Source organism: Mesocricetus auratus, unplaced genomic scaffold, assembly GCF_017639785.1.
Source record: "Mesocricetus auratus isolate SY011 unplaced genomic scaffold, BCM_Maur_2.0 Super-Scaffold_100007, whole genome shotgun sequence".
In the NCBI taxonomy this organism is placed as follows: domain Eukaryota; kingdom Metazoa; phylum Chordata; class Mammalia; order Rodentia; family Cricetidae; genus Mesocricetus; species Mesocricetus auratus.
In genome coordinates, this window is record NW_024429191.1 from 23,396,390 (window position 1) to 23,417,703 (window position 21,314).

The following is a 21,314-nucleotide window of genomic DNA, read 5'->3' on the forward strand; positions in this document are numbered from 1 at the left end:
CTCTCTCTCTGTGTGTGCGTGCGCGCACGCGCGCATGCGTGCATACTGGGGTCTAATGCATGCTTAGGTACATGACCTATGCACGCACATACTATTACACACGTGTGTATAATTTGTAATCACTTTCCAGTACACACACATCCAGTGTACACAGAAATGTTCTCTACCGACCGCCTTGGATCCACCGAGAGATAGATGCCCACGTGTACACACAGATGGTTCTGCAGACACTGGCAAACACACCAATATCCATGACTCGAGTACGAAACCCTTCAAACGCTCCCACAACTTCTCCACACATAAATGTATCGACACACCCAAGTTGTCGCTGCCGCTGGAAGTCTTTCTGAAATCCGAAGGGAAAAAGAGCGCCAGCTGCTGGCCAGTGCACGTGACCGGGAAGGAAGGCACTCCCGCCCATGACGGGATGAGAAAACTATGCCTGGGGCCCGCATCTCCCGCTGCTGCAGGCAGGACCGAGAACCACCAGAGCTGGACGTGGCGCGGGGTAGAGAGGGTGAGTGTCGTGGCCCCCAGGGCAAAGAGTGGGGCGGACCTGGAGGAACCTTGGATGCTGTAGGCCCGAGATGAGGTAGCAGAGAGCTCTCCCCCGGACGGAGATGGGAAACTTCTGCCTCTCCCCCTCTGTCTTGGACATTATAGCCCGAATTCAAACATTTCTAAAGAGCCTGCCATGTGCCAGCCTCCGACCGGTGACTCACGGGTTAAGAAGGAAAAGAACCTTGCAGTTTGCTGTGCACCTATTTGATGCCAAGCCCTTGGGCCCTGAACTAGTGCGCTTTCGTTTCCATGACAATCAGTTATCGCTATCTTCAAAGGAGAAATTGACTCAGTTACTTTAAGGACAGACTTAGGGCTGCACAGATGGCAAAGGCACTTAACCCTTTATGTCAGCAAAAGTTAATATTAATTTTGGGCCCATTATCTCATTTACTCTGGGTGTTTCTTCAAATACATTAAAATGGGGGAGTAGATTGAACTCGGAAAGATACAGTGACAGTGAGAAAATTACAATAAGTTCTTCACAGTCCTCCTCACTCCCCTTCCTCCTCCCTCAAACTACTTGTCTCAAAGCCCTGTCTTTGGTTTGAGTCAGCCCAGTGTAGCCTCCAACTCGCTAGGTAGCTGAGTATGACCTTTGACTCCCCCTGGGCCTCCTGCTTCTGCGTACTGAGTGCTGGGATTGCAGGTGTGTGCTACCACATCAGATTAATTCAGTGCCGGGGATCAAAGCCAGGGTTTTGTGCATGCTATGCAAGCACTCTACCTGCAGAGCCAAAGCCCCAGCATCCGAGCCTCACTCATTCTGTATAGTGTTCCTATTCTCTAGTCCCACCACAGGACCTTAACACTTAACCAAGCCGTTACAGTGGCTGGCAGTGGCCTCCCAGCCCAGTCCCTCCTGGAACAGAAGAAGGCCTGTCTATAGCTCAGTGTGGGGCTCCTCTCAACCGTATAACTGTTTGGTTTACAACCTTTCAGAGGGCCTTCCCTTAAATAACCATCTACCAGAGACTGTCCACTCAAGGCCAGCAGCCTGCTGATGACAATGGCATTTAGCATTATTAAAAAAAAAAAGCCTCTCTTCTCGTGATTTTATTTCTGCTCTCCCTTTTGCATTTCTGTTGTCTGGTTGCTACATGCATTACTTAACTTTCCACCATCAGCTAATTCACCCCTCCGCACATCTCTCTAGACATCACCTCTGCCCTTCTTTCTAATTCAGCTAGTATACGATATTCAAATGTGTGATGTCTTCTCAGTTTCTGGAAGGTATATCACACTTGTTCCACTTGCACTGGTGAATTGGAATTCTTTACGAAAGTTCAAAGTCAGCAAGTTACCCCCAAGAAAGTGTGTGTGTGTGTGTGTGTGTGTGTGTGTGTGTGAGTGCGCGCGCGTGTGTGTGCGTGCTGGTGAGTACACATGCGCTTGAGTAACGCAGAGGTCGGAAGACAAGCTCAGGCATTGTTCCTTAGGAGCTGTCCATCCTTACCCACCCCCAGTCAGGGTCTCTCACAGGCCTGGAGTTCACCAAATAGGCTAGCCTGGCTATAGATTCCCAGAGATCTCCCTGTCTCGGCTTCTCCAGGGATGAAATTACAAGCACATTCCGCCATTCTGGGCACATTCATCTTTTTTTTTTTTTTTAGATTAGAAACAATCTTGTTTCACATGTTAATTCCAGCTCCCTCTCCCTCCCCTCCTTCCCCACCCTCCCCACCAGGCCCCCCAGTCCCCCATCCAATCTCCACTCCGATCCCCAGGGAGGGTGAGGCCCTCCATGGTGGATCTCCAGTGACTGTCATTTCATCCAGGGCAGGACCTAGGCCCTCTCCCAAGAGTCCCAGCTGAGAGAGCCTCCCATATCATGTTGTTTTGTTTTTATGTGGCTTCTGGGGATCAAATCAGGTCCTCATACTTTTGAGTATTGTTCCCCAACCCAGGAAGCCACTTTTTGTCTCTGCATTCTTTCCTGTCTAATCCAGACCCTGCATCTTTTCTATGCTCTGGTACTGATGCTTTCTGCTCCCCCAGGTTCCCTACGGGGTAGCAGACTGATGCTCATACATCCCCTACGTTTTCCTGCCAGTCAGAGCCCTGAAAACTGCATTTACCTCCATAGGAGAAAACCTGCACAAATCAAATTGCTCAGTTAATCCCCTTCAATTCTAGGTCTAATTTTGAAAGCAATTCTAAGCCAAGCCCTTTCTAAAGCCAATGATCCTCTCCTAGATATAGCTCTTCTATAGCTGGTTTATTTCTCTGTACATATGCCCAGTCATGCAGACATTACTAACCTCTTAGGGTCTCTCCTGCTAACAGAGGGGATAAGATGGAGGAGCATAACCTACAGGACTGGCATTGACAGCCCTGATTCCCCAAATATGCTTGACATGGGAAGATGGGTTTCCATTTTTCTAAGCCCTGCTTTGTCTTCTGCAAAGTGGAGATGCCAAAATCAGGCTCTTAGGACAGTGGGGGAGAAGTATAGGGTCTGCAGGATGCCAGGCCCCCGGAAAATTAAGGGGTTTCCCCTCTCTGCCTCTCTCTCTGCATGTCTAGGTGCCTGAGTGTGTTCATACTATGTGACAGAGTACATGCAGAGAGCGCAGGACAAGCTCAGGTGTGGAGTCTTCCACCTTGTTGGAGTCTCAGTCTCATGCTTACTTCTAGCTGTCGTGTGAATCTCCAAGGAGTCCTGTGTCTCCACTATAGGAGTGCGGTGATTACAGACTCACACTGCTGTCTCTGGCTTCCCATGGGTTCTAGGGATTTGAACTCAGGCCTTCACAGGAGCACAGAACATGAGTCAGCTCCACGGAATCATCTCCCTAGCCCTAGAAATTATATTTGAACATAACAATTACCTTAAAAGTAGAAAGCAAGCCGGGCGTTGGTGGCGCACACCTTTAATCCCAGCACTCGGGAGGCAGAGGCAGGCGGATCTCTGTGAGTTCGAGGCCGGGCTGGACCGACAGCCTCCAAAACAATACAGAGAAACCCTGTCTCGTAAAAACCAAAAAAAAAAAAAAAAGTAGAAAGCAAATTAAAAGCACACTGTAATGCTGAATCTAGTGACAGTTACTACGCTTGGGAGACAAGAGACAGAAAGAACAGAAGTTTAAAAATTTGCCCAGGACAGAGTGAGTTCTAGGCCAACCTAAGATACATGAGACACTGTCAAGAAATAAAAGTTAGAGGGCTGGAGAGATGGCTCAGAGGTTAAGAGCACTGACTGCTCTTCCAGAGGTTCTGGCTTCAATTCCCAGCAACCACATGGTGGTTCACAACCATCTGTAATGGGATCTGGTGCCCTCTTCTGGTGTGCAGGTGTACGTGTAGGCAACACTGTATACATAATAAATAAATCTTTAAAAAAAAAAGTAGAGATGTGGAGGCTGGGCATGCTGGCACACACACCCACAATCCCAAAACTTGGGAAGTCAATGCAGGAGGGTTGCTGACAAGCTCCAGGCCAGCCTGCTCTGTCTACATAGTCACTTCAGGCCAGCCAGCGCTTCACAAGTAGACCCGCCCCGCCCCCCAAAAAAAGTCCAGTGCAACCTGCAGTCCAAATAAGGCAACTGATTAACAAGCAGCAAGCTGATCACTGTCAATTTATGTATTTGTGTGGTGTTTGTATATGTGTGTTCATATGTGTGTTCACATGTACATTAGTGTATATGAAGTCAGAAGTGAACATTGGGTGTCTGCCTCTACTGTGTCCCGCCTTTCTTTTTTCTGAGACACAGACTGTCACTGACCCTGGAATTGGCATTTCAGCTAGGCTTCAGGGACCCACCTGTCCCCTCACCACCAGCACTGAGGTAACAAGTGCACACCATCACACCTGGCTTTTCTGCGGAAGCTGGGGATCTAGCCTCAGCTCTTCATTCTTGAGCGGCAGAGTACTTCATCCACTGAAGCCGTATCCCCAGCTTCCAGCTGATGCCTCTCACAAAGGTGGAATTTCCTCAGTGACAGGCTTGCTCTCCATTGCTTTTCAGCCTCTCCGAGTCCATTCTTACACATTGTATCTTAAGGAAGCTGACCACTAGGTTTGATGCTGACAACCTTCTTTAGAGTCCAGCATGTCTGGAGAATAAGCGCCTTGAGTATTTTTCTGGAATGTAGGTCCGCGCGCCATTTGCATGCTGTGCCAGAAGAGGGAGGTGGAGTCCCTGAAATGCTACAGAGTTCTGTCATGTGACTAGAGCCAACCTGGGTTCAATCCCCCAAACCCTCAAGGTGGAAGGAAAGAGCACAGTCCTATGAGTTGTGTACTAACCTCCACATGTACTCTGTGACACACTTTAGTATGTGCAAGCACACACACACACACACAAATATACAAACATACACCATCAGCCAATCAATCAATGTACATTAATAAATAATATTAAAATTGAGTCACAAGTGTGAAAAACTCACAAAAGTTAGTGTTAACTAAGTACTGTAAAATATGGAACTGGAGAGGTGGCTCATCAGTGAAGAGCACTCACTTTTCAGGTTCGAGTCCCCGCATGCACACAGTGGATCACACTGTCTCTGCTCTAGTTCTGATATAACCATATCCCTCTTCTGGCCTCCACAGGCACCACACACACACAGTGCAACTATATACATGCAAGCAAAACACTCAGATACATAAAATAAAAAAATATATTTAAGGAATATGTTTCAAAGATTGTAAAATGTCTCACTAATGTTTTTTTCTTTGAAGATTACATGTTCAAATGACATGACACACTGACCTAAATAACATTGAAGTTAATTTCACCTGCTTCTTTTAATGTGACCACAAAGTCATCTTAAGTGACATAGATGGCTTGTGTCCTTTTCCTATTGGACAATGTCGTCCAATTATTCTCCCCCACCACTCAGGTCTGCCATGCCAAGGCTGACGGGCTGGAGACATGGAGACAGAATAACAAACCCCTCTTCCACTGCTCCTCACGTCCTGCCGGGGTCCGGCCTGTATCAGTCCTATGCTGTAGGGGCCATCTGTTCTGAACTGATGTCTTTGGAGCGAACCAGCCAAACAGTCCCAGGTCTGACCCTGAGTGCGAGAGTGTGGATCAGGGAAGTCCTAGCTACCCAGAGGCGTTAAGGATGAGACATCATGTCATCTCAGGACGGCTCTCAGTCCATACTGGAGACACCGGTTTATTCAAGCATCCTCTTAAATAGCTTTCTAGAAGCAGGGGTACTGGCAGAAGACATCTATTATCACGTATTCAGGGCTGACTAGGAAACACTCCCTTTAGCCCTAGAGATGGTCCTAGAATGCACGTACACAAGACCTCAAACATTCTGTAAAGGCTCATCTCGTGTCTGACCAGTCTTCAGGCATCCCACTAGCCCTCATGATGGGTGTGGGGCCTAGGTCTATTGTTACACGAACTAGAAGTCATTCTCCACTGCGGCTAAGGCTATCCGGAGGTAACCATCCAACATCTAAAAGACAATAGGCGATTCGAGCTCCTGGAATTGAGGCCTATATCTGAAATATCATATTCGGGCAACATCCCACTCAGCAACCGCATCCTTCTCCTTCACTGTCCTCCTTGGTCCTCCACGTGGCACAATAGCCACAGGCAAGGTGGAATTACCAGTCTCCACTTCAGTTACCAGGAGCTCCACCCGCCCTGACTCCTGTAGCCAATTCTTCAGTGGAGGCTCAGACCTGAAGCAGCCTGGGCCAGAGGGCTGACCTGCACTGCCCACCATGTTGAATGTTATGTTTGCTGATTTCAAAGGTCCTGCCGTGTATATATATAGATGAAAATAGGATCCTTTGATATTAAGTCCAAGACTGACTTCCTGCGTGCCTTCAGAAATGCTAGCTGAGACAAGCAGAGCCAGCTCCAGCTCCTGGGACCTCTCATTAGGTCATAATTTATCTTTAGACCTCTGTTCCTAGGCAGAGCCAGGAATGGGGAGGGAGGAACGGGGGAGGGATTAAAATATGTCTCAGCAAGAAGACCCTATGCTTTTCAACTCTCTGTGTTCACTTTGAAATCCTCTCTCTCTCTCTTCTGGGCAGGGCAGAGTTTCCAAGTGGGCCCCAAACTTGAGATCCCAGAAAAGGGGATGTCCGGAGAGCTTGTAGGAGCTACAGCCAACCCTCTCTTCCAGTCCACCTCAGCATGTAGAGAAACTGGGAAGAGGACTGCTTCTAATTTGCTTCCTGGAATTGGGGAAGGCAGGGTGTTTTCCATTAGAGTTCTCACTGCCATCAAAGCAGATTTTTAACAGTCTTCATTCATCTGCAAGCAAGCTCTCTTTAACCCCAGCCGCAAGCCTGTTCCTTCTAAAGCTGTACACAGGAAGAACTCCCCTGTTGGATCCCGTTTGGAGGTCCTCTTCTGCTGAGGATGAGGCAAGGCAGGGCATCACTCCAGGGTCTCCAGGTGGAGGAGGGGACTGTGAGCTGCAGTCTTAGCACTCAGACACTTAGCTCTGTCAACCACAAATGTATCAAGATCCTGTTGCAATTTCGTGGATTATGAGTGACCATTGCATCCAAAGTCACTTAATTCGTATTGAACATGCACTATATGTGGCACTGTACTAGGCTCCAGTGTTACAGACAGGCACAGGCAGGGCCCCCACTTCCCCAGTAGGAGGAGACAGAGGCAAATCATGACCACAACTGGGTCACATGCCTTGCAAGACAGAACAGGGCAGCCCAAGAGCATTATGGGTCAGATACCATAGAGTGTGAGCCGCGTTCCCAAGGAGATGAGACTAGACCTGAGGTTTCAAGGATGAGGTGGGCAGCTGAGAGGACTCCTGGGGATCAGGTTAGGATGGGGGGCGGAGTACAGGTGGCCAGCTGCAGTGTTTAGTGTGTCAACCCCTGGGATGAATGTTTTAGAGGTGTAATCTCATCTTTGACACAGACTCTGTGGGTTAAAAATGGCATTGTGTCCATGAAATAGTTAAACAAACAAGTGACTGGATTTTCCAGGGCTCTTTTCTACTGAGAAAAAAAATTGCTTGAGATCTTCAGATCTTTCGAGCAAAGCTTGGTCAGCACCTGGGCCTCCACGGCCTCACTCAAGGCCCAGACAAGCATCCCTGGCGTTTGCACTTGCAGACCACATTCCAGAAAAATCCAGGCAAGGCCGGGGTCCCCACCTCTGCCCCTTCTCATATCAATGTCTTGGCAGAGGCTATGTCCTGTGAAGTGTGGAGGGAGACGGCTCCTTCCCTACAGTGGACTCCAGGCTGGAGCCATGGGCTCCCAGGGCTTTCTTGGAACATGCATATTCATGAATCACTAGCTACTTTCCTGAGAGGCTAGAAGCCCAGGACTGGACAGATTAAAACCAGACTTCAGAACTCATCCAAGTCTAACACCTCATAATTCCATTTCTGGGGTTTAACTATGCTTATTTTGCCCTCTAGCAAGAAGACTTGATGAAGCCTTTCTCCTCAACCCATAGTCAGAAAGAACAATTTAGATGACAGTGTTCAAAAAGGTAAGGTGGCGGTGATGGCTATTTTTTTTCTGACCAGTTGAACCTCTCTTTGTGAAACGTTTGCTGTGTGTGTGGTATTCTGCAAGCTCATTCCTAGAGACAGGGACAGAAAGAGAGGCAGACCTTTGTCTGAGCAATCCAAAAGAGGGTTTCTTGTCTGGGCCAGATAAGAAAAACCAATAGAAGAGAAAAATTGCTTGAATTAGTGGTTTCTGTGCCCTCTGGCATTTAGACTCCCTTTTCTTTTCCTACAGATTCTCTGAATCTCAAACATTTATTAAGCAGCTATTTCTCTTTTTTAAGATGTGTCACACACACACACACACACACACACGCACATGCATGCACACCTCATATATGGGGTACCCTCAGATGCCAGATGAGGATGTCAGATCCCCTGCAGTTACAGATGGTTGTGAGCTGTGGGGTTTAAGCGTAAGAGGGATGAAAAAGTAAACACCAGCAAGGGGCTGCAATGGCGAGGGAAGAGCGAAGAGCTGGGCCTGAAAGGGGAGCTGCCTCAAAGAGGGGGTCAGCGACCTGGAAGAGAGGCTGACAGCTGAGCTTGAGGGCTATGCTAAGAGCAGTGGGGCTGGACCTTCATCTGCTAGAGGCCCTGTAGCTAGCCAACAAGCAAAGGGACGGAGGAGCAGAGACTGGGGTGAGGCTGAGGCCAGGTCATTTAGGGCCTTGTGGGGTCTGTTAGGGGTTCCTGTGTTTGTGGCCTATAGCCAGAAGCTACTGGACCGGCTTGAAGAATGAGGTGTCTGATGGATGGTTTTCAGCTCTGGCTGGGGCAGAGTCATGGAGTGTGCACAGGAAAGCAGGGTGTTGAAAGTCCCAAGTGAAGAATGAATAATGGGATGAAGTGGACTTTGCAAACCCCAACCCTGATCTCTTGGCTAGGACCCTAGCTGGACCCCACATCAGGAACACTCCGGAGGGGTTTATGGTGGGAACCAGGGCCCTGGATGGTCACGTCCATTGAAGCAGAAACTTTTCAAAAGAATAGGAAATGTTTCATTGTTTTGTTATATATCTCTCTCTCTCTCTCTCTCTCTCTCTCTCTCTCTCTCTCTCTCTCTCTCTGTGTGTGTGTGTGTGTGTGTGTGTGTGTGTAATTTCATTTTATGTGCATTGGTGTGCTGACTGTATGATATGTCTGTATGAGTGTGTAGGATCCCCTGGAACTGTAGTTACAGACAGTTGTGATGCCATGTAGGTTCTGGGAATTGAACCCAGGTCCTCTGGAAGAGCAGCCAGTGCTCTTAACTTCTGAGCCATCCCACTAGTCCCCTTTTTGTATGTTTTTGAGTTAGGGTCCCATGTAGCCAAGGCTAGCCTTAAACTTGCTATATGGCTGAGGATGACTCGGAACTCCTGATCCTTCTGCCTCCACCTGAGTGCTGTGATTACAGGTGTGCACCACCACATCCCAGAGAACAAGAGGTTTTCCTCAAGTATCTGATTACCAAAGTATCCTGAGAAAGCAGAAATATCCCTTTGGCATTTTCTAAGTCGTGTGGCATGCATGTGTATAAAGCTGTAAAATAGAATACAACATACCAAAGGATGCTATGAGTGGGTTTGGCATGCGCTTCGACATCTCTTCTATCGTTTGGGGATGCTTAGAAGGAAAGACATCTAAGCAGTGCTAGCAGCATGGAATGCACTTGTATATCAGGGGCAGCCAGCGCCAAGTTCAAATACAACGTCTGCCACTAACTAGCTGTGTAAACATGAGCAAATTGCTTCCCTGGGTGTGTGGGAGGAAGTCGCAGAAGGGAGAAAGGTAATATGGGGTAAGCGTGGTCACTAGAGATAGTTGGCCATGGTAAAAGCCTACGCCCTGCTGGTGTGACAGGGGGTAAAACCACATCACCTCGGCCGGGCGTTGGTGGCGCACGCCTTTAATCCCAGCACTTGGGAGGCAGAGGCAGGCGGATCTCTGTGAGTTCAAGGCCAGCCTGGTCTACAAGAGCTAGTTCCAGGACAGCCTCCAAAGCCACAGAGAAACCCTGTCTCGAAAAACCAAAAAAACAAAACAAAACAAACAAAAAAAAACCACATCACCTCTTAGAGCCTTGGCTTCTCCCTTTGAAAGCAAGGATGATTCTTGCCTTTGTAGGGCTTATTGTACCTTTCCAATAACGTGATGCAGGCAAATTGCTTCATGCAGACCCTGGAACGTTGTGGGCGCTTGATAATGTCAGTTTGTCTCTGCCTCAGTATCATCCATAACTGAAGGAGCTGGATTTAAAACCCTCCCCAAGCCCGCTCTGTGTTTATGTAAAAGGCTGTGGGAGAGTTACTCCATGTAGATGGCTTGGGGGCTTGCTACCTTCTAAATATGCCATCCCCCTTCCCAGTTTTCTCACCAGGGCCTTCATGTGGGTGGTAGTGTGGGCACAGAGTTCAGGGGGGAGCAGAGCTATTTGAAGTCTTGTTTTTCTCGGAGGTGCCTGAGAAGCAAGGAAACTCTCCTCTCCCTTCAGCCCTGGAAACAAATCTAGTCCCCTGCTTTCTTTCCAAAGCTATTCCTGGCTCCAGCTGCAGGAATGCCTCTGGGCTGCAGGAACCTTCAGACTCCAGCTCCAGAAAAAATAAAATAAAAATAAAACATCGCCCTGTGTGTCCCAGAGCAGCCCGCCCCTTAGGGACCTGCTCCAGCCCAGCTGTCATTGAGAGGCCGTTGACCCCTCTCTGTCAGAGAATATTAGACTGGAGAGAGCAAGTTCCTCCCTCTCCGGGGCCTCGTGTCTGTACTTTGGGGTAGAATAGAGAGCACTGTGATAGATAAGCCCCTGTGCCCACTCTGGTCTAGCTGTTTCTTGGCTGTGACTTTAGCTGCTCTTGGAGTCCGTGGTCTACTTGTAAAAGTCACTCCACCTCCCTCCCTTCTCCCTTCCTCCCTCCACCCTCCCTCTCTCCCTCCCTCTCTTGATAATCTGAAATGTTTATGGGTCACAAATTTCTAGATCATTTCAAAACTGCTTGGAAAATTAAGTTTCATTCTTTAAGACGCCCAGCTGTGCTTCAACTCCTAAACAACAGGGCTGCGAAATGTAACTCATTGGCCGAACACTTGTCTAGCGTGGGTGGGGACCTGGGTTCAACCCCTAACTCAGGAAAAAGAAACTCCAAATTATACCAGGCCGTTTTCCACAACTCTCATCTCGTTTAGCAGGAAGAAGAAAGAGAGAAGTGAACCTGAGTAGTGTCTGGGCCAGTTTTCCAGCAGCGCCTGCCATTGGTGTCAGACTAACATACATGGTTTATTATGCTGAGCAAGCCTGACACAAGAAATGCAACCAAGTGTGGTCACCTATGGTTGTGTCCCTCTGTCCCTTTATGAGCAAGCATCAGTCAGTGAGGGGAGCTCAAGCTAGTCTGAAAGGGAAAAGTAGGAAGGGAGCTGGGCGTGCAGTCTCCGGGTAGAGCATCTATCTGGGATGGGTGGAGCCCTGGCTTCACTCTCTAGTACTGAAAAGAGATGTCCTGACCTGGAGTGGACCAGGAGCCGAGGAGAAGTCAGCTTGTTCCAAGGGGAGCACCAAAGAGAGCCCCAAATCCTGGGCAGTTGTCAGCATCAAGACCAAAGCAGGGTGGGAAACAAAGGGGGTGGATTGGGGGAGTGAAGGACCCAGGAAGAACCCTGAGCTCCCACACTTGAGTCCCCAGTCTGACCCCAGTCTCCCACCACCCATGAATCTTGCCTGGGCTTATGGGTCAAAAGCCATGTGGGAGCTGTGGAGTCAGTCACCCTTCATCTCCACAACGAGCAGGAAGGCAGGAGAGGGAAAGGCTCAGTGTCAGAGCTGGAAGGGTCTCAGGACCCCGAGAGAGAGCTCGCCTCTCTCCCCTCAGGCCTATACCTCACACACCCCAAACGCACCTGTAGCCACACCCAAACAGGTGTGGTCAGCGCCACAGATACCTAGTAAGATCTATCCCTACAGGTGGGACTCCACCATCTACATTTTGACCAGCCCCCAATCCGCAATCTGATTGAATAGACGCTCAGATTGAAAACCACTGATCTCTTCTGGCACCTTGCTGTTCAGGTAGGAAAACTAGGAGTCAGAAAAGGGCTAGCCTGAGGTCACAAATCAAGTTACCACTGAGAGCCATCCAGGTAGCCAGAAGTCATGCCCAACATTTTTCTCCTCTCTCCTAGTTTCCTCCTGGAAAGAGAGGCTGTTGGTGACCAGGCATCAGAGATAGCTTGTTGACGGGCCTTAAGCGAAGTCCCTGATTTCTGCTCCAAACCCGAGTGTGTATCTGCACGGTGTACATGGGGAGGCGAGGGTCTCCCACTGTGTCCCACACTGATACTTAGTGGTCTTATACCACAAACCTTAAGGACAGGTCCAGCTCGGAGTAGGAGGGGACAATCTTTGGAGATGTGCAACCTGGATCAAACCCCAGCCTACCACCTTCTGGCTACATGACCTAGCCAGACCCATCACCTAGCTTTTCTGAGCCTCTTTTCCTGACTTGTGCCTATTCTGTAAGGCTGTTGTATTGAGATGGGGGGTGTATTGATAGCTCTGACCTTGAGTGTGGGCCTGGGCACCGGAAGCGCTTAGAGAGGAGTTGTTACCATGGCCAGGGCTGCCACCCTCACAAGGAATCACCATCCCTCAGTCACTGAATCCTCATCCTCTCACACTTACAATCCCAAGTCCCTGTGAGAAGTAATCCAGCTGAAAATCACCAGCTACAATCAGTGTGCCTGCTCTTGTACTTTCAATTTGCATATTTGACTGAAGCCCTGAGTTAGGGATGGGGGAGTTCTTTCTGCATTTCAGCTACTTGGGTGAATGACAGTCTAATGGTGAATGGCTTGCTCTCAAGACCCCTGTAAAGTGTATCTGAGCACAGGATTCAGCTATCTAAGTATGATGACACTGCCAGGTGGTGGTGGCACACACCTTTAAATCCCAGCACTTGGAAGGCAGAGGCAGACTGGTCTCTGAGTTCCAGGACAGCCAAGGCTTCACAGAGAAACTCTGTCTGGGAAAAAAATATGATGACACTGTCTAGATTATTGGTTCTCAAACTTCCTAATGCTGTGACCCTTTAGTACATTTCCTCATCTTGTGGTGACCCCAACCATAAAACTATTTCCATTGCTCCTTTGTAACTGTAATTTTGCTACTGTTAAAAATGTAATGCAAGGGCTGGAGAGATGGCTCAGAGGTTAAGAGCACTGACTGCTCTTCCAAGGGTCCTGAGTTCAATTCCCAGCAACCACATGGTGGCTCACAACCATCCGTAATGAGATCTGGTGCCCCCTTCTGGCGTGCAGACATACATGGAGGCAGGATGTTGTATTCATAATAAATAAATAAATAAATCTTTAAAAAAATAATGTAATGCAAATATCTGTGTTTTTCTGTGTTCTTAGTCGACCCCTGTGAAAGGGTCATTCAACCCCCAAAGTGGTCCCGACCCACAGGTTGAGAACCACTGGTCTAGCTGGATGTCTGTGTCACAGGAAAGAGAGACAAACAGAAATGTAATTGCATCCATGCCTCTCCTCCTCCTGATGCCTTTGGATTGACCACTAGTGTGTCAGAACTATGTCCGCTCTCACCTGCCACAGCTCTTTTGTCACCCACAGGTGACCACCATGATATCCTGGGTACTCTTGGCCTGTGCTCTTCCATGTGCTGCTGACCCCCTACTTGGTGCGTTCGCTCGAAGGGACTTCCAGAAAGGTGGCCCTCAACTCGTCTGCAGCCTGCCTGGTCCCCAAGGCCCACCTGGCCCTCCAGGAGCACCAGGATCCTCAGGAATGGTGGGAAGAATGGGTTTTCCTGGTAAAGATGGCCAAGATGGCCAGGATGGAGACAGGGGGGACAGCGGAGAAGAAGGTGAGAGACCTCTACCTGTCCTCTTGTCCCACCAAAATTGACAGCATCTGTCATGGGGAGGGGTCATGCTTCAGAGTTCCTGAAACCAGTACCTATCGGTACATCTTTCTAACCAAATGGAAGAGAACAGATGGAGACTGTCACTCCTATGTTCCTACTTCTGCAGAGCATTTGACTTGCTAAGTGGGGTGGAGGAGGGGTTGAGCAAATCTGTGCGCTATATTATCCCAAGTTCGTGATTTGTAGGTGACAGCAATCCAATTCATAAGCCCAACTAACATTACTTGACTCATGAAACTGTGAAGACCAAGAGATGAGCTTCACGAACAGCTTGGCCCAGAGTTTAACTCCTTTTGTCTGGGCTCTGCTTCTCCCAGGAGGTTGGTTTCATCCCCCTAAAGCTGGATACTCTGAAATGGCAGTTGATGATTCAGGTCTCTCGTCCATACCCATCCTTCACCTTTTCAAAGGGAGATGCGGTACCAACGTTTGCCAAGGTTGGCTCACATGCCGCCCCTGGATGATTTTGAGTAGGCAGTGGAAGTCCTGGGTCACTGTAGTTGACCGCCCCACGGGGACCCACACAGAGTACCTAAGGGTAGCATGGAACACATTGAATGTTGTCTTTAGGTTCCTTCTACTTGGGCTTTCCTTCTAGCTGTGACCTTTCACCCCTGCTCTTTATCAGCATCCTCCAGGGAACATCTGAAATACTCTGAAATTAGAGCAGTTTGCTGTTTTTGGTGTTAGTGAGAAAACCCTGGACCTTGTACCAGGGAACCTAAGTACATGCTCCACCCTGCCAGGCCCGTGATAGCTTTTACTTACATGGCAATTTAACACTGACAAGGCATTTTGAATAGGTCACTCATCAAATCACCAATATGCTCCTGTAAAGCAAATGCCCTTATTATTCAAGTTTCAAAAGAGAAGACTAAGACTCAGGGTAGCAAGGTTAAGATGACTAAGTCATAGTTACAAGCACTTAAACTCTGGGGACAACCTTGAATACTAATTTGGACAAGTGTCTTAACCTCCTCCAACCTAAGTGTCCCCATACCTACAAAAGTGATACCAACAACACTTCTTACCAGAGACAGAGGCAAAAACTGTCTGAAGCACTTGTCTTGAAATCACTGTTCCAGCGTTGCCCCATCCTGATTTCCTGAACTTAGATTCCAAATCCAAGGTGTTTCATATCACACAAAACCAACTCCTCCAAGACTTCTGTCAAAAATGGAAATGCTTGGACCCTGGGAGGTCCTGCAAGGTGCCAGACACTGGATGGCACCATCCCACATTCTTTGACCCCATAGTGTATTTGGATCAAGCAGGGCCTGCCCAAGCCTTCCTGGAGATTTGCTTGTGGATCCTGTGGGAGATGGTTTATGTTGATCTCGCTCCTTGATTAGGAGTGAGGAGACAGCTGGCCTGGGATCTCTCCTGCCAGAGGTCAAGTGACCACAGAAGAAGGCAGCATTGAGAGGCAGAGAGGGAGCAGTCAGGTGTGTGTAGCTCAATCAGATCCAGGTCACCTTGGGACTGGAGCAGGATAACATCTAGTCATGCGCCCAACCAACAAACATAAACCCATCTCTAGAAATGTCTCAGGGAGGAAAGTCAATGTTTCCTGGAGGCTTTCGGAAGGTAAGGAAGAAGGAAGAAGATCACACAGCCAGAGTTAGAAGTCCCTGTCCTGACTTTCCTAACTACCTCACTGGGAAAGAATGCCAAGCCAAAGTGGTCATCTCTGTGCTTCCTATGCCCTCAACCCCTTCTCCCAGCTTTTGTTCACTTCAGTTTTAAAATTTTTATTATTTACTTATGTGCCTGTGTGTGTGTGTGTGCGTGTGTTTGTCTGTGTGCGTTCATATGCACGTGAGTGCCCAAGGAGACCAGATGAAGACATTGAAGCACTTGGAGCTGGAGTTACAGGAGTAGATGGATTTTTCTTTGGGGTTCCAGCTCACAGAGAATGACACAGAGACTTATTATTAACTATGAAAGCTCGGCCTTAGCTCAGGCTTATTCTTAAATAGTACTTAGAACTTGAATTAACCCATATTTTTTAACCCACATTCCTTTACACAGCTCAGTTACCTTTACTGGGAACCCAACTCTTTGGTCCTCTTCAAGTGATCTTGATAGCTGAACCATCTCCTATGCCTTTAGTTTCCATTTTTATCAAGGTCTTGACTAGTTTTATTTGTATTTTTTCTCCACTTGTCATTTATCCCATTTTGGTACTAAGCGTGTGCTCTACCACTGACCTAAATGTCCCACCCTCGTTTGATGTATTAATTGTATACATAAATGGCTTTGAATATTAATTGGATAAGTAAATGTTTATAGAGAAAAGTCAGGAAGGGTGAACACCTGGTTGATGTATGTGACTGTGTCTAGACAACAAGAGGAAGATGAGAAGTGTTTAAGGGGGGGCTCCTCGTGTGTTTGTGCCGTCATCACCATGACACTGTATCTATCTGTGTCCCAGTTACACCATTTAAAAATGGCTCCAGGCAGGAGAGATGTTTCCATGGTGAAGGACACTGGTTGCTCTTGGGATCCAAGTTTGGTTCCCAGAACCCATGTGGCAGCTCACATCCATCTGTAACTCCAGCCCCTGTCGCCTTTTTCTAGCCTTTGGTACCACATAGGCATCAAGCACATAGGTGGTACACAGGCCTGCAAGCAAGAAAAAAATCCATAAGAATAAAAATTGAATGTTCAAGATCTAACACTAATGAACATTGAGAAACGGCTCCTGAAAATTAGATATTCAATAAAAAAATGTTGTTTGGAAATCTATTTCCCAACTATTTAAAGTAATAAATGTTTTAAAATGTGATAGTAAACTCAGGGACTTGTAGGGGAGCAAAACCAATAGAATGAGTACATATTACTGTCTTAGTCACTGTTCTATTGCTGTGAAGAGGCACCATGACCAAGTGTGCTGATAGTATTATGTCAACTTGACACAAGCTAAAGTCACACGAGAGGAAGAAACCTGGATTAAGAAAATTCCTCCATTAGGGATCAACCTACTTCAAGACCCTGCAATACCTCTGTTGGGCACATACCCGAAGGAGGCACATTCACACCACAAGGACATTTGCTCAGCTATGTTCATAGCAACATTATTTGTATTAGCCAGATCTTGGAAACCGTCTAGATGCCCTTCAACTGAAGAATGGATAAAGAAAATGTGGTACATTTACACAATGGAGAACTACTCAGCAGTAAGAAACAATGACATCTGAAAATTCGTAGGCAAATGGACAGAACTAGAAAAAAACATCCTAAGTGAGGTAACCTAAAACTAGAAAGACAAATATAGTATGTACTCGCTCATAAGTGGTTACCAGACATAAAGCAAAAGATACCCAGCCTACGATCCATAACCCCAGAGAAGCTTGAACCCTCTTCCAAAAACAGATGGAAGCAGATGCAGAAATCCACAACTAACCAATGGACCGAGCTCCTGGAGTACAAAGTAAAGGAGGAGAGATAACATGAACAAAGGAGTCAAGACCATGAAGGGAAAACCCACAGAATCAGCTGACCCAAGCTAGTGAGAGATCACTGACTCAGGTCTGATAAATGGGGAACCTGCATAAGAACAAACTAGACTCCCTTAACATAGGTGACAACGGTGTGACTGGGACAATATATGAGGCCACTGGAAGTGGGTTCAAGATCTAACACTAACGCACACACTGACTTAGTGGAGCCCATTCTGTATGGAGAGATACCTTGCTCAGTCTAGACACAGGGATGTGGGGGGTGGAGAGGTGCCTTAGTCCTGCCTCAATGAGATGATGGGACAGACTTAGTAGACCTCCTAGGGGAGGCCTTACCCTCTCCGAGGAGCAGATGAGAGGAGGTGGGGAGTAGAGGGATTGGAAGGGAAGGAGGGAGGGGGGAACTGGGATTGGAATGTAAAAAATAAATTAATTTTAAGCATGAACAACAACAACAACAAAAAGAAAATTCCTCCCTAAAATAGTGTGACATTCCTCCTCCTTCTAATCCTTCCCTGACAGCTCATCATCTGGAAACTAAACATGAAAATATATGAGCCTATGGGGGCCATTCTCATTCAAGCCAACACATTCCTCCCTCTGGCCCCCATAAGCTTATAGCCATATCATAATACAAAATAAATCCAGTCCAACTGTAAAAGTCACCGTAGTCTATCAGTCTTAGGACTGTTTAAACGTTCAAAGTCTCTTGTGAGACTCAAGGCTATGTCTTATCTGTAAACCCCTGAAAGTCAAAATCAAGAAGCAGACACATACTTCCAACATGCAGTGGCACACAGGATATACATTACCGTGCCAAGGGGAAGGAAAGGGAGCACAGTGAGGAAATACCGCACTAAAGCAAGACCAGGGCAAACTCTAAATTCTGCATCTGCATGTCTGATGTCAATGCGATCTTCAGAAATCCAACTCCTTCCAGCTTTGTTGACTGCCACCATTACAAACAGGATTTTTCAGGTAGGATTACATGACATGGCTTGATAGCCCAAAATGACCATATGCCTGATGGAAAAGGCTGATCACTCAGTAGCTTCTCCATCCACGAGGCTGGATACTTCAGCAGTCCCAATCTGTCAATGAAGACCTGGAGGACTCCAGGCGGGCCACAAGTCTTCAGCCCACAGTGGAAGGCTAGAGAGGCTGGTAATGTCAGCAAAGGATGCCTGCAGCAATGGGAATAGGGTAGATGCATTCACCAGCAGAGGGCAGCACTAACAACAGAGTAGATGCATTCACCAGCAGAGGGCAGCAGTAACAATAGGGTAGATGCATTCACCAGCAGAGGGCAGCAGTAATAATAGAGTAGATGCATTCACCAGCAGAGGGCAGCAGTAACAATAGGGTAGATGCATTCACCAGGAGAGGGCAGCAGTAACAACAGGGTAGATGCATTCACCAGCAGAGGGCAGCAGTAACAATAGGGTAGATGCATTCACCAGCAGAGGAAAACAGTAACAACAGGGTAGATGCATTCACCAGCAGAGAGTGAAGGCAGACAGGCAGAAGCAGCAACCTCTCCCTCAGATCTCTTCATATCGGGGACACAGTCAGAAAATGCTATACTCTAGGGCAGCATCTTCCTGATTCAGTTTAATCCTTCCCTCATAGACCTGCCCAGAGGTGTGTCTCCTAGCTGATTCAGATCCAATGGAGTTGATAACCAAGATTAGCCATCACACAGTGGAGGGTCTACATGTTACACAGAGGAAACAAAGTACCTCGTCAGGGCAAAAACTTGCTAAAAGTTTCCCCTCTTTCACTCCAGTAGAGGTAAGCCATCCTTGCCCTGTACCTGGTGATGCTCAGATGTTCACTAGCATTGGCACTTCTCAGGAGCAAGGCCTTTGATGGGCATTTGAAACGCTTCTGCCAATGCACAGCTGAGTGAAGACAGAACCCAAGCCCCCTTCCATATGTGTTTTGCTTAAAATGTGTTGAAGAGCCAGGCCCAGTGGCTCATACTGGAATCCCAGCGTTTGAGAGGTAGGATACGAGTCTGCAGTATAAAGCCAGCCTTGGCTTCGCGGTGTGTTCACACCAGCCCTAGGCCATGTGAGACCGGCTGAAATAAAATGTTGTGCTAAACAATCCTAAGTACAAATGCTTCCTATGGAATCATTGACTCAAAAATGCTGTTTGTAGGTCAATGTATATTTTATGAAATATCCGTATTCACAACCAAGACGTGTCCTCTGAGGAAACACCTGGGGATGTTCTGCAGGATTTACCAACTGATGTTTGACACTTAGACGGTGTTTGCCAGGCACTGTCCTGTGCACTGAGAGAACACGGGATGGGAGGCATTATTGCTTCCCTGGCACCTGGAAATTCTGGCACCCGCTGCTGTTTTTGCTCAGTGAACTTCAGAGCTGTCTTTACGTAGCCTATAAATCTGCTTCCCTTCTTTTTGTTTTCCTGAGACAGTCTCATGTAGCCCAGGCTGGCCTCAAACTCGCTATGTAGCCAAGATAATCTTGAACTCCTGATCCCCTCAACACACACTCACACACTGCACTAGGAGTGCACGGCCAAGTCCAGTTTTATGCAGTGTTGGGGACAGAACCCAGGAGTTCACACATGCTAAGCAAGCACTCTACCAACTGAGCTACATCCCCAGCCCAATGAACTATTCTCCTGCCCTGATTCTCAGGGCTTCTGATGGGCTTCGAAATCCTGGTTTTCTTGAAAAGACCTAGAAAAGTGCCTCTTGTTATGCCTTCATCTTCTGTCCCCTCCTGTGTGCCCCAAAGTCTCTCATTCTCTCTGGTCATGGGCTGTGCCCAGGTTTTACAGGCCCCCTATAAAACCCTACTGTTCTGTCTTCCAGGGCCACCTGGACGGACAGGCAACCGTGGAAAACAAGGCCCAAAGGGCAAAGCAGGAGCCATTGGGCGGGCCGGTCCTCGAGGACCCAAGGGGGTCAGCGGTACCCCAGGGAAGCATGGCACACCAGGCAAGAAGGGACCTAAAGGCAAGAAAGGGGAGCCTGGGCTCCCAGGGCCCTGCAGCTGTGGCAGTGGCCGTGCCAAGTCGGCCTTTTCGGTGGCGGTGACCAAGAGCTATCCACGGGAGCGACTGCCCATCAAGTTTGACAAGATCCTGATGAATGAGGGTGGGCACTACAATGCATCCAGTGGCAAGTTCGTCTGCAGCGTGCCAGGGATCTACTATTTCACCTACGACATAACGTTGGCCAACAAGCACCTGGCCATCGGCCTGGTGCACAATGGCCAGTACCGAATTCGGACTTTTGATGCCAACACTGGCAACCACGACGTGGCCTCGGGCTCCACCATCCTAGCTCTCAAGGAGGGTGACGAAGTCTGGCTGCAGATCTTCTACTCGGAGCAGAACGGACTCTTCTATGACCCTTACTGGACCGACAGCCTCTTCACGGGCTTTCTCATCTATGCTGACCAAGGAGACCCCAATGAGGTATAGACAAGCTGGAATTGAGCCTCCAGGAAGGGACTGAGTTTCTGGGGATGGGTGCTGATGGAAGAGGACCCCTGGGCTGGGGGTGGGGTCTGGCTATCTTGGGAGCTTCTATTCCCAGGATGGCCTCCTCTTTTGCTGCTTAAAAATATCATTAAATCCAAGCTTTTGATTCATTATTTATCTGTTCGCTCACTAGTTATCTTAGTATCTGTTGAGTAACAGACATTGGCCTAAACTCTGTGAGTTACATACAGCAGAGGCAAGACAGAGCTCCTATCCCCATGGCAAATACAATTCATAAATAAACAGAAAAATATAAATACTCTGCCACATGGAAACAGGCACAGGGAAGTGGCTGAAATATTTGTGTGACTTTTTGTAAGAGTTCATCTCTTAGGTCTTCTTATATACAGGCAAACTTTTTAAGTGAGAAACTTAGGGAT

At 47.9% G+C, this 21,314-nt stretch overlaps 1 protein-coding gene across 1 annotated transcript; it reads left to right on the plus strand.

The window, feature by feature from the left end:
* The first annotated feature begins 355 nt into the window (after positions 1-355).
* On the plus strand, positions 356-21,047 carry C1qtnf2 (C1q and TNF related 2). Its single transcript, XM_005071925.4, has 4 exons — positions 356-517; positions 7,939-8,012; positions 13,639-13,891; positions 20,261-21,047. Exons 2-4 carry the CDS (start codon positions 7,995-7,997, stop codon positions 20,872-20,874), a joined length of 885 nt encoding a protein of 294 aa, XP_005071982.1. The 5' UTR covers positions 356-517; positions 7,939-7,994; the 3' UTR covers positions 20,875-21,047.
* The last annotated feature ends 267 nt before the right edge of the window (positions 21,048-21,314 follow it).